At 40.0% G+C, this 12,988-nt stretch overlaps 2 protein-coding genes across 4 annotated transcripts in view; both read left to right on the top strand.

Moving 5' to 3' along the window:
* setd1a (SET domain containing 1A, histone lysine methyltransferase) overlaps positions 1-12,394 on the top strand; it is a 20,291-nt gene extending 7,897 nt beyond the window's left edge. For all 3 annotated transcript variants that reach the window (XM_032537855.1, XM_032537854.1, XM_032537852.1), the window contains exons 9-21: positions 288-455; positions 918-1,002; positions 1,099-1,241; positions 1,537-1,579; positions 1,672-1,861; positions 2,004-2,047; positions 2,629-3,926; positions 5,018-5,360; positions 5,558-5,742; positions 8,675-8,785; positions 11,164-11,283; positions 11,593-11,730; positions 11,872-12,394. In XM_032537855.1, the coding sequence (XP_032393746.1) occupies positions 288-455; positions 918-1,002; positions 1,099-1,241; positions 1,537-1,579; positions 1,672-1,861; positions 2,004-2,047; positions 2,629-3,926; positions 5,018-5,360; positions 5,558-5,742; positions 8,675-8,785; positions 11,164-11,283; positions 11,593-11,730; positions 11,872-12,045 (3,042 nt within the window). In that variant the 3' untranslated portion in view covers positions 12,046-12,394. The remainder of the gene's footprint in view (positions 1-287; positions 456-917; positions 1,003-1,098; positions 1,242-1,536; positions 1,580-1,671; positions 1,862-2,003; positions 2,048-2,628; positions 3,927-5,017; positions 5,361-5,557; positions 5,743-8,674; positions 8,786-11,163; positions 11,284-11,592; positions 11,731-11,871) is intronic.
* Positions 2,250-12,988, top strand: part of hsd3b7 (hydroxy-delta-5-steroid dehydrogenase, 3 beta- and steroid delta-isomerase) — a 24,240-nt gene continuing 13,501 nt past the window's right edge. Inside the window, exon 1 of the mRNA XM_032537859.1 lies at positions 2,250-2,259. The gene's annotated coding sequence lies outside the window, so the exon portion shown is untranslated. The remainder of the gene's footprint in view (positions 2,260-12,988) is intronic.

The raw sequence follows: 12,988 nt of genomic DNA on the forward strand, positions 1-12,988 counted from the left end.
CACACACACACACACACACACAAACGCTTACATAAAAGATATTTACCTGTCCTTAAATGCATTTTGCCACAAAATTTAACTTTCTTCATTTATCTGGTTTTAAGATATACCTTAAAGAATCTCACTGCCTTATAACAAGCAGGGTGATTTTGCTTTGTATTTGCCCTCCTCATTCTCAGTAGCAAGAGGATGCTGCTGACCACATTGATCAGGGATTACTGTTTATAGTGTGAAATAAAAAAAGGGGAATAAATACAAATTGTAATTGTAATTTTTTTTTTCTATAGCCTTTCCAGACAATGGTTAGAGGAATGTCTGCCTTACGGGATGATGAGAAAAAAGAGGAAAAGGTCAGCCGTCCTCGGGAGCCTCTCACATCTCTTGTGGATTGGGCAAAGAGTGGTGGCATGGAGGGATTGTCTCTCCGAGGAGCACTACGACTGCCTTCCTTCAAGGTAAAAGCACCATGCTGAGGCAGATCTGGGACTGTATCTCTATGTTAAACAGCTCACACTGTGATTTGATAAATTAAAACACCTACTTCTACCCCTCTTGAATACACACACACGGGCTAGTGTCTGTCATTTTACAGTTACCAAGAAATGTATCACTGTCATTGCATGCTCTCAGTTTAAACCATTGTTTTTTATTTATTTTTTTACTGGTCATATATTAAAATCTTAGATTTGTTTAGTCCTAATTACTGCCAGGACTTCTCTTATATAAATATAGATTTTAGTCAAGTACAAAATGGAAATGTAATTTATTGATATGGGAAATGCTATAGTTTTTTTGTATTGTTAGATTTGGTGGTATAAGCTTATTTTAGATTTCAAAAGTAGCCAGAACAGTTAAAGTCCATCCATGGTTTGGTTTGGTTGATTTGTAAAAAATATTGTTGGTGTCCAATTGTTCAGGTAAAAAGGAAAGAACCTCAGGAGCTTGACCAGGGAGACATGAAAAGGCCGCGACCCTCAACCCCACCAGACGAGGATGACGAAGGTTTGCTAAGATGATGTCGCAAATTTTAAAAGAAGGGTTGAATTAATAGGATTTCTGCATTTCTGCACAACTCTTGAACTGGTGTCTTCTTTTCAGCTGCTGAGGGGAGAATGCCGGAGGTAAAAAGACATGGAGCTGAGCGGGACAACAAGAGGAGGAAAAAGAGGCCAAGAAATCGTAAACCTTGGGAGCTTGGCAGTGAGGGAGAGGAAACTTCTGATGGCTCCTCAACTGAAAAGGTATGTGTGTCTTTTTTGAAACCAAATAAAATAAACTCAAAAGCAAGAACACATACACACACACACACAAGTTGGGTGCATAAACGAGTCTTTTGGAAACCAGTTTATATCAAATGTATTTAAAAAATAAAAACAGGCTGTGCATTACATTAAACAAATCTGAACGTTTGATTCAAATGGCATGTAAATATTAGAATTTTACATTTGTTTTGTGTTCTTACTCTTATTATTGGCTAGATGGCAGCGTTTCACTGTGATCTCTTAGAGTTGTAACTACAACCTTTTTTATGTGTAGGAGGATGAAGAGGAGGATGAAGAAAGTGAAAAGGAGTCTGATGGTAAATCATAACCTGTAATCTTATTATTATGTATTTATTTCTGTTTACATTTAGTTAAGGCAGTAATGATGCCAAATGTCTGTTTTTTTTAGATGATGCCCTTAGCGTTGATAGTGATGATGAGAGCCTCTCCTCGTCCTCTGAGGGTTCTTCCTCTTCAGGATCCTCATCTTCATCTTCCTCTGAAGATGAGGATGAAGAGGAAGGAGAGATGGCTGAGAGTGAAGGGCCAGACTCCATGGATGAGTCAACCATGGACAGCACAACTGAGAAACATGGCAGGTATGAAGTTTAAAATTCTGTGTTTAGTCCATTTTTGAGCTTGGCTAATATCTGTCCACAGAAGTGCGTTTTGTCAGTTTAATTTGATAAAATGTTCTTTTCATCATTGATTGCTTTAATGTTGTCTTTTGTTTTTTCTCAGGGAAAATAACACGGCTGTTTTTTCAAAGGCAGAGGTTAAAACAGGTTAGTCAGAAGAACGCAACATTAACAAATGCATATCACTTGAGCAAATGCAAAAATAACGACCATCAACCTAGGCCTTTAACAACTATTACATAATCATTATTTTATTACGTAATTGCGATTTCTTTGTTTTGATGTGCCAAATTGTAATTAAACACAGGAATTTTCGTCAAACTGTTGGGCTAAAGCTATGTTAGTGGCGGCTGTCACTTGTTGCCATATCAAAGCCATACATCCTGGGCTGTAGTTGCCTCAAGCCAGAGAGATTGTGTGTGAAAACATGCGTGTGTTTCTGGCTCAAAATATGACCGACAAACCCACTGATTAAAGAACCTTTTTTTGCCCAACATCACCACCCCCACCTTTTTCCCAGATGACTATACATTTTTATTAATATTTAAATTGTTAGTTGTTGGCACTTGTCCTTATACATGCAACAAAAATGACAAGGGGGATACAGTTAGAAAAAAAACATACTAGACTATTATTTTCTGCTTCAAAAATGCCTCGTTGGGCAAAACAGCTGCTTTACAGCTTTTAAGTTTGGATCAGTCTTTCTAAACTCTTGTATTTTCTCTCAGGTGAAGCCAAGGACAGCAAGGCAGATACAACAGCCGCACCTACCAAGCGACCTCCATCGCCGCCATACCCGCGTCCTTCGTCCCCTATTGTTCTTGTGCCCCCTCTCAAGAAACGCAGGAAGACTGTCTCGTTCTCCACAGGCGAGAATGATGGAAAAACACAGCTTCCGACTGCACCGCTATCTCCCTCTCCCTCCCAGCTGGCGGGTGAATCTCCTCTTCTCTCCCCTGGAAGGCCCCCAGACTCCCCAGTCAGTTCTTCCTTGTCCCCCTCAACTCGTCCCACTCACGGCATCCAATTGCTCCCCTTTGCCTCCAAACCAGGGGAAGGCAATGCCCTCATTGTGCCCCCATCTGGACGAACCCAAGATTCTGATGAATCCAAAAAGGGACCACCTGTTTCTCCTCAAACCACCCTTGTCAAGTCCCCTGGAAAACGGGGTGCAGGCAAAGACTCCCCCAAATCTCCCATCCCACCTGTTATGGTGTGCCGCACTGTGCAAAACCTGCCGTTGGACCACGCCTCTATGTGCAGGATGGCCTTCGAGGAGGCCCCTCCTCCACCTCCCGTCAACAAACGGTCCAGAGGCAGACCTCGGACAACCAGCTTGTCTGCTTCCTCCTGTCTTTCCTTCAGAGAGGAAGACGAGGATGAGGAAGAAATTGAGCAGAGGTTGAGACTCAGAGAGCAGCTAGGGGCATCAAGCCTCCTGCAGCTGGCCTCGGCTTCAGCCACTGACCTGTCTGTGTTGGCAGACGTAGCCTTGAAAATGGACCCTGATGCTGGGGACTCAGAGGAGACAGAGACATCTGATGAGGCAGAAGAGCAGAAGATGGAAGAAGATCTCTTCTCCTCAGAGTCACTGGCCCTGGTTATAAGCCCAGAGGGTGTAATTGTCCTTACGGAGCACAACTACTTCAAACCCCCTGTTCTCCCAGTACCATCCGGTACCAAAAGGACTTCCTCCAAACAAGATTCCTCTGTCTTGCTTCCTGCAGACCTCAACACTATTTCTGGGGTGCTTGAAGCGCCAGAGGAGGTCATTGGAGAAGGGCTACCACCCAGAGGAGACACACGAGAATACTTGGGGGGAGGGCTTTGTGAGTCTGAGGATGCGGGCCAAGCTGCAACTCTACCCCCATCGTCAAAGAAGAAGATCATGGTTGGCAAAGGTTTTGAACTTGAAAAGGACAAGAGCAAAAAGAGAAGAAGAAAAGACAAAGAAAATCTTGAGGTTCATCACACAAAAAAACAGGAGGGGCAGCCAGGCAAGAAACAGAGGAAACGGAAACTAGAGGTGTGTTGGAACTTCTGCTTTGTTCCCGTAAATGTTTGTGTATTTCTTAACCATATACGGTGTGTCATAGGTAACAATGTCACAATGTCTCTCAAAATATGACTCATCTGTAGGTGGGTTTCTCTAATGACCAGATTCTTTTTTTAGTGATGCCATCATGTTTTTCCACAGAAAAGAAATTACTGTATTTATTTTCTTACTGTGTCTCGTGCATGCACAGAATATCCCAACTATATGGAGCTATATGTTATTGGGCTTGTAATCAATGGGAATACCAACATGCTGCAGAACTACAGTATATTTAGATGTAATATAACACTGGCATTATGAGATTTGTATTGTCAGCATGATATTCATGGGGAATTCTTGCTGGAGGACGTTTTTAAAGGAGCAGGCAAAAGTGTGCCCCTGTGCTCCTCTTTACAATAACACTAATCTTACTGCTGGACTCTACACAGACCTACTGATGTTGCCTCCATGTCAAATCTAAATTTGTGTTCAGTTTGTGTTTATCAGAATGAACTGAAAATTGCTAGTTTCTGCCTAGTGCCACTGGCACCTGTTTACGCTAGGGATGCACTAATCCAACACTGATATCAGGCTGATACTTACCAAATAGCTGGATCACGTATCCGCAACAATGGGGCTGGTCTATTTAATTCAATTATCAATTATTATAATTTCAATAATATCCAAAACCCAGGTATCGGGACTGAAAAAGTTGGATTGGTGTATATTTAGTTTAGGCCTCTATTGTTGTGCAGTAAGTTTTCCTCACACATGCCAGGCTGTTTGTGACTGAGTGAGTCATTTGCTTTTAACTGGAAAACACTTTAAATGTTTTCCGTTTTCAAAATGTTTACGGGCCAGATGATTGAAACTGACCAATAAATATGTCACTGTTAATGTGACTCAGTGTGCACAAGCTGTAAGGTGTTGACGGTGAAACTAAAAGACAAAAAACAATGGATGATTCATTTCACTTTAGTCTGGTATAAGTAAACATAACAATGTGTGTGAGAACACAGCCTCAGTGCTTTTCCTTAGTTACGTTGATTCATTGGTAGTAATATTCCTCTCCCTCTGTGCAGGACTCTGAGGAAGACGTGGACGTGGAGGAGCTTGAGTCTGGGGAGCTGTCCAGTAGTGACACAGAGGACGAGGTGGTTGAAGACGTGAGGAAGAGTGAGCGCCTCTTTCTGCAGGAGGCAGGGATAACAACATCCCAGCCAAAACCAGTCCCAGCATCTGATCTACCAGCCATTAAGTTTGACAACCGCAGTGAGTTTGAGCAGATGACTATCCTGTATGACATCTGGAACTCCGGTCTGGACAGTGAAGACTTAAGTTTGCTGAAGAAGACTTATGAGAAGCTGCTGCAGGACAACCACAGCTCTGACTGGCTCAATGATACTCACTGGGTCAACCACACTAATATCCTTTTCAATGGTTTACTTCTGCATTAAATATGTGTGTGTATAATCACCATGGAAATTAACTCCAGTAATCAATGTCCAAACAAGATTTGTCTGTTTTCAAGCAATGAGTAGCATTTTTCTTTTTAATGGATAAAATGTGTCTTCATATCACTTTATGGTTTCCTGCTATTGTCCTTGACCTTTGAGCTGCACTAACCAATTTGCCGAATGCTCGACGTAGTAAGAAGAAGAACACAGGTGGACAGCTTCGTGAGCATGTAACCGGTTGTGCCAGGAGTGAGGGCTACTACGCCATCAGCCGCAAGGAGAAGGACGCCTATCTAGACCTGGACCTGCCCGAGCAGGTCATACGGGAGGTGGAGAATGTCGACATCTCAGTAAGCATTCTCCCAAAGTCATTCTGTGTGATCCTTTTTTCCCTGCAGTGTTAGTAACCATATTATTTTCTTTACTTTTTCACTCTGTTCCTGTTAGGGGAATCTGTTAAACAGCGATGAACTCAAGTCTGTGGTTCTACAACGATTCTGCCAATTAATTAAAAAAATTATAATTAATTACATTAAACTTAAATTATTATTATTACATTAAATTAATTGGGAAACGATTGAGAGTTTAAATTTCAAAACAATACAAGAACAGTTTTAACTATGAAGGATCATTTAACAAGGACTGCTGTTTTAAGTTTGGTCAGTCCATTTCTTACAAGGGGAATTTGCATCCAGTAGCAGGCTGAGGTACTGGGACTCTGCTTGTTGAGTTAATGTTGATTCAGCCTTTCATCTCGCTAAATTAAAACCCAGTGAATCTGTTTTGCAATGAGATTTCAAATGCTTGAAAGTTGCTGTGGAAGTAAGGGCCGTTTGATAGTGTGGAAAACAAAAAGGTTACAAATCATCCAAACATGATTCCAGATGATCATGCTGTGGAAATAATTATGTCCAGCTCTGTGCTGGTTCTGTAAACAAACATTAGGTGATCCCGTAGTTCTTGAATATTATTTTTATAGATGGTTAATATGACGCTTGGTAATATCCCTAAGGAGTTTAATTGGCAGGGATGTAAGTAAGTGCAATCAACCCACAGTCATTTGGCTCAGATTAACTGGAAATGCTGGGGGTTGGGATAATAAGAGGATTTTAGAATGGTAAAGATGGATGTGGTTGTGCAACAGTGATGCAGCTTTTCCAAATAGCTAGTCAGCATAAACATTATAACTATATACCTTTTTCTTGTCAAGTCTAGAGGTTTTGGTCAATTGGAGGATGCAGTAACTCATGTTTGAACACAGAAAATGTCCATAGACACAAGAAGACTTTTTATCTTCAGTCTGTATTGCTCCCAACCTGTAACATTACAGATTCCAGAATCAGATATTAGCAGCTTTCAGATTTTGAGATGGCGTATTAAAGATACAGTAGTTTATAGAGAGATTTACATTTTTCTTTTTAGTCAAACCACGAGTACAACATCAATGGTGGTTCAATAATTAAACCATAGCTGCTACATATTACAAATTTTAAATTATTGTGGCAAGCTGATATGCTATCTTACATTAATTAGGTTTTACTTTTTATTTATGTTTAATTAAATGTTAATTATAGCCTCAGAATAAATCATGTTTTATGCACTTTGTGCGGCATCTCTGCAAGAAATTTGCTCTACAAATAATTTTTTTTTATTAGGAGATAAAATGTGACACGTTAGTGGAAATCAAAGGATAAAATCCTGTTTGCGCAAATTTTACTGGATAATCTGAAATAAAGTTGATGTGCAACACCTTTGGCATTGGGCAATAAAGGAGTGTAACCATTCTGTAAGACAGATGGCCGGCACATGTCTCAAGTGCTCTAAAACAACTTAAAAAACACTGTGGGCTCACAAAATTATTTATTAGTTTCAACATTGCCATATTTATAAATCGCTTTTCACAGATAAAATCACAAAGTACTTTACAGGGGTGTAAACACATTCAAGACAACACAATACATAATAAAAACAATTAAAATTATATAACATAAGGTGCAAACAGGTTAACCAAGCGCCTGTCTTTATGTAACATTTATAAGAATCCATAGAAAAAGCACACAGTAAGGGGGGTAGAGCATTCCATAATTTAAAAAGCCTGATTACAAACAGTGCACTTTAAAACCAACTTAATGTAGAACCCCTTACATCCTGAAAAGCTTTTGAAGGGAAAACATGTTAGGTCTCTGTCCACCAAATCCTCCAGATTTAAAAATGTTTGGTTCCTGACAACATTCATTTATTTTTAAACCTACTGCTACACGTGCATGTCATCTGTATCACGTTCCTCTTTAAGTTAAGATAAGTTTTATGAGTCTAACTTACTAACTTACTTCATCATTCTCTCTTACTCTCTCCCACTAGCACAAGGTTTATTTATGTTTTTAACCTATGCAAATTTAGCCATTTCCATTTTAGTTATTCTTGGCTTCTCAAAGAAAAATAAATGTATGTATTCTTGTATAATGTTGGGAATTTAAGTTTATTGGGTCACATCTTGAGTTACATGCAGATGAAACCTGACTGTTAAGTAAGGGAGGAACATTCGGATATTAATGTAATTTCCACACAGCTGCTGATATTTGTGTTGCATTCCTATGCAACATCTGGATTCCTCCGTAATGTGTTTTCCATTCTGGCTTTATGCATTGTCTCAATGTCACCATGGAGAAACGTTTCACACACCCTTCAGATTTTCCGTGACACAAAGCTTATTTTTTTGATGTAACCTCAATGTTTTTAGAGGTACAGTGTCACTTGCACAAGATGAGATGAGTTATTGGACACCAGCCAACATCTCTGATGTCCTGATCAAAGCAGCCCAGCACCTGTCCCAGCAGGGGGCTAACTGTGGAGGAAATAGTGGAATTGATGGGAGTAATTGCTAAAGAAAATTTAACATAACATCTTGTGAGTAAATAAGGAAAAAATGTCCCGTTTAGAACTAAAGCCAAAGCTCCTTAGTTTTGAAGTCTGAGAGTTAAAGAATTAAGAGAACAACTCAGAACAACTTTTAATAATTGATGATATCATGTGCAAGAAACACAATTCAACGCCTTCAGAAGTCACATCCTGCATTGGTTGGGGGTGTAATGCTTCATAATGGACTTCCTCTTTATGACAGTCCTATCTGCCTCAGTGTCTGGTTTTCAAATGAACCTCACACACACTATCAAGGTCAAAGTGCTGCACTGATCCAGTCTCCTACAGTTCAAGGCCATGTGATAAAGTGAGATTGTGTCTGTGGTCTCTTCGTAAAGCCTGTTTCTGTCTGTTTCCTGCCAGGGAGCTAACCGGGTGCTATCAGAAAGACGTTCAGAGCAGCGCCGCCTCCTCACTGTCATCGGCACCACAGCGGTCCTGGACTCTGACCTGCTCAAACTCAACCAGCTTAAGGTATGGACAGTGACAGCCATGGTAAACCATGCAACCACTCAATTACATTACAATTACAACATATTGTTGTGAATTATAGTTGGCAATATAACGTGCATATGCATTATATTGTACTCATTTTACTGTGAAGCACTTTGTGATTTTTATCTGTGAAAGGTGCTATATATATAAATAAATCTTACTTACTAAAGTCCTTTCAGACATTAAAGTGCATTTGCCAGTGTTAATCTCACAATACAATTGTTTTGGTATAGAATAGTCATTTTAATAATTCCTGAAATAAGATTGAATCAAATTTACAGCATTAAACACATAAAACATCACTGTACAATGCCTGGTGGTAATGACAGAAATGTTTAATAAAGGTCCTTATGTGGCTGCCCCTTTCATTTCTTAACAGATTTAATCTCTTCTAGCTGCCATGATAAGATTTAGTTTTTATCCGCAGAAAATGTACAGCAGGTGTAGCCACATGAGTGCAAATGACAGGAACTCAACCACCTTTACAGTATTGCCTCTACAAAAATTTGGGATAGGTATCGGTACTCAATACCTTTTAAAGTATGGACTGAAATAGTCTGGATCAACATAGGTACATTTCCAGGATAACTGCTCACGTGCCAGATGTCCCTTACTTTCTGCTCTGTGTGTGTGTGTCGCGTTCTCAAATTCTGTTCACTTCGGGAAACAACAACAACCTTTGAGCTAGCAAGCTACAAAATAAAAATGGCAAGGTTTGAAAAACATTTGGATAGTGAAACAAGGCAGACCTGCTTTGTTCTTTTGGGGAATGATTGTAAAGATTTACAAAGAATATGTTTACGGACATTTTGGTACCGATATGGATGAAATATACACAGTGATACACTGGTAAGAGCTAATTTTGTTTAACCATGTATCCAGCTAATTTAAATAGATCACGTTACTGTATTGTGTGAACAGTTAATTTAATTTAATATTGTATACCGAGACAATTTTGATTAGTTTTAAAGAATGCAAACATCTCAGAGCATTTTTTTTTCCCAGTACAGAGTTTCGAAACTTCTACAATCATACGATACCGGCATTTGATCTTTTTTGTTCACAGACCTAGAAAGAAATTACTATTTATATTTAGCTTGCAGCAAATCACCTCAAGCATTCTTTGATTTAAGGCGACGTGTGACACTAATGCTGCAACTACAACCATACAGTCTGTGTTGTGGTGAAGTCGAGCGCATTTGAATGCTAAATATTTGGATGGGGAGGAGTGTTGCTGGACTTTTTTATGCAACTGAATGCTTCGATTCACATGTTAGGTTTCAAATAAAGTAGACAAAAAAGGGTATCAAATTAAGTACTCCACTGGTATCAGGCTCAATCCTTGCTGCAGTGCAGGCAGGTTCAATTCCGACCTGCAGCCCTTTGTTGCATGTCATTCCCCCTCCAGTAATTTCTACCAAGCACGTCTGAACTGTGTTCCGGAAGCACCGTGGGCCCCACGAGCAATCGCGGCCATTCAAGTCAATGCTTGATATTCCACCAGCCACGGCACGGCACATGCGTGAAGCAGCTCTCCGCCCCGCTAAATATACACTCCAGGTCTATTTTTAGATGGCTTACACTTTAGAGTTAAATTCAAAGTGAAGTTTGCACACTTGAGTCATGGATATATCCAAGGCTAAACATGTCACTGAGCAATCCCTGTGTTGAACACACAGACAGGAAACCAGTCCTAAAGTTCCCCCTCATCATCAACGCCCTAAAGAAGGGTGGTGGTCATATTGTAGGGTGTTGGCTATTTTTTACTGGACTTAGTCAGAGTTCACTTACAAACCACCTAAAACACACATACAGTGGCTTGCATAAGTTTACACAACCATGCTAAAGTTGACAAAAAAGAGGAATTAGGAAAAGCCTATCTTTTAAGGACACCAATTTTCTTTGTGAATGAATAATGTATTGTAAATAAATAAATGTTGTTCCTTAAAATACAAGGGGCATAAGTATACACACCCCTATGTTAAATCCCTTTAGAAGCAGGCAGATGTTTATTATTAAAGGCAAGTTATTTCATGGATCCAGGGTACTATGCATCCTGATAAAGTTCCCTTGGCCTTTGGAATTAAAATGAAATAACTGGCTTTTAAAAATAAAAATCTGCCTGCCTCTATGGGAATTTAACATAAGGGTGGCTACAGTCATGCCCCCTGTATTTTAAGGAAGAACATTTATTAATTTACATTTTACATTTACATTAATTTGCAAGCCACTGTAGGTAAACATACCGGGCTGGAGTTTCATGAAAGCTTAAAACATATTTATCCGAGAACCTGCATGCTTTATAATGTTTTTACCAAGACCTTTGTTACAGTTAATTCTTTTTTTCCCTTATGCAGTACCGCAAGAAGAGGCTTCGTTTTGGACGCAGCAGAATCCACGAGTGGGGCCTGTTTGCCATGGAGCCTATTGCTGCTGATGAGATGGTCATTGAGTATGTGGGTCAAAACATCAGACAGGTAATGTCTCCAGTCTGTGCTGAAAACGTGATGAATTTAAAGCAAAACTTTCCAGAAATCCCATGGGGTCAGTATGTTGTAGGAATATTAACAGTTTAGTGCCGTGATTATACACTTCCAGCTACAAAGTAAGTAAAAATATGCCAGATGCATCTGCAAGCTTCCATTATTTCAATATTGGTGCATCATCAATATAAATCACTGTAAATATGAAACATTACTCATGCACCTTTTGTATATACCTGTTTGTTGTGGTTGGTTCAGTGTCAACATAGGACAGGTGAACAAAGGTTTTATTTGTGTGTCTAGATGGTGGCTGACAATCGAGAGAAGCGGTACGCACAGCAGGGCATCGGGAGCAGCTACTTATTCCGAGTGGACCACGACACAATTATTGATGCCACCAAGTGTGGCAACCTGGCACGATTCATCAACCACTGCTGCACTGTGAGTCTGAATATCCTCAGTCAACTCTTGTCCATATCTGACGTGTTTTTAGATGACGATCATAGCTAACAGGCTATGAAATATTAAATTTTCTTTTCTGGAGTGGTAGCTCATCAGTCTCTCATTGCTTTGTTCCTCCAGCCAAACTGCTACGCCAAGGTTATCACCATAGAGTCCCAGAAAAAGATTGTGATCTACTCGAAGCAGGCCATCGCCGTCAATGAAGAGATCACATACGACTACAAATTCCCCCTAGAGGAGAATAAGATTCCTTGTCTGTGTGGAACAGAGAACTGCCGTGGGACACTAAACTAGTGGACGCGCTTCTCTTGCTCACTTGGCAACAGACAGAGTTCACCCTCCTCAGAGTGTACCCCCGTCCCCCGTCCTCACAATACCTATGAAACAGAGACACACACACACTTGCACTTTTCATACGCACTTTTCATTCACTCGGCAGTTTTACAAGCCAGTGTTTGAGAGGTTAATATCACCTGGCATGTGAATACTATGAGTGGGGGCCTCTGCATCAGCATTAGCTCTTCTGTGGCAGTATTTGTGGATTGATTATTAATATGTTCCAACCCAGATGTTTTGTGCAGCCAGGCATGAAGCGCTTTCTATTTCCATGCCAATATCAGTTTGAAGGAAGACAATAAAAACTGAAAAGAACACCAGTATTATATGTCAATAGCGTTACTGGATCACTTTTCCAGTGTCAAATCCCTCCCTGCACCCACCCATCCACACAGATCCGCACACAGACGCACAGGAATATCTGACAAATTCAGGGTTTTTAAAAGCGCTTGTTAAGGGTGCACTTTTAAGATGACAAACTTCAACATTAATTTGGTTTTCAGTTATGCAAGATTTCCAAGTGTGAAGATTGTTTTGCAGCTTTTTTATTTCAATTCATGGTATTATATAATAATATTACTGTTGCTGTTATAATGGTATTGTTATTTAGTTGCATTAGCTGTAAGTATCTTACAGTGAAATGAGCTTTAGTGTACCCACCCACTGTCCTTAGTGGCTTGTGATTGACCAGCCCCATAAAACTGTCATTTCTCTTCTCTGCGTCACTGTCCTGATTTGCCACAACATCCCGTTTGAATGAGAGTCCTTTTCAACTATTGTTTTTAACCCTCACTGAAATATGTCAGTTGGGTTGTAGCTAAAGTTGTTTTATATTTACATGGCTGCTGGATTTTTGTCTGCAGGAACAGCACAACAGACAATTGGCCTGTGTTTTTTCTCT

The sequence above is a fragment of the Etheostoma spectabile genome, chromosome 15 (genome assembly GCF_008692095.1).
Source record: "Etheostoma spectabile isolate EspeVRDwgs_2016 chromosome 15, UIUC_Espe_1.0, whole genome shotgun sequence".
Classification (NCBI taxonomy): Eukaryota; Metazoa; Chordata; class Actinopteri; order Perciformes; family Percidae; genus Etheostoma; species Etheostoma spectabile.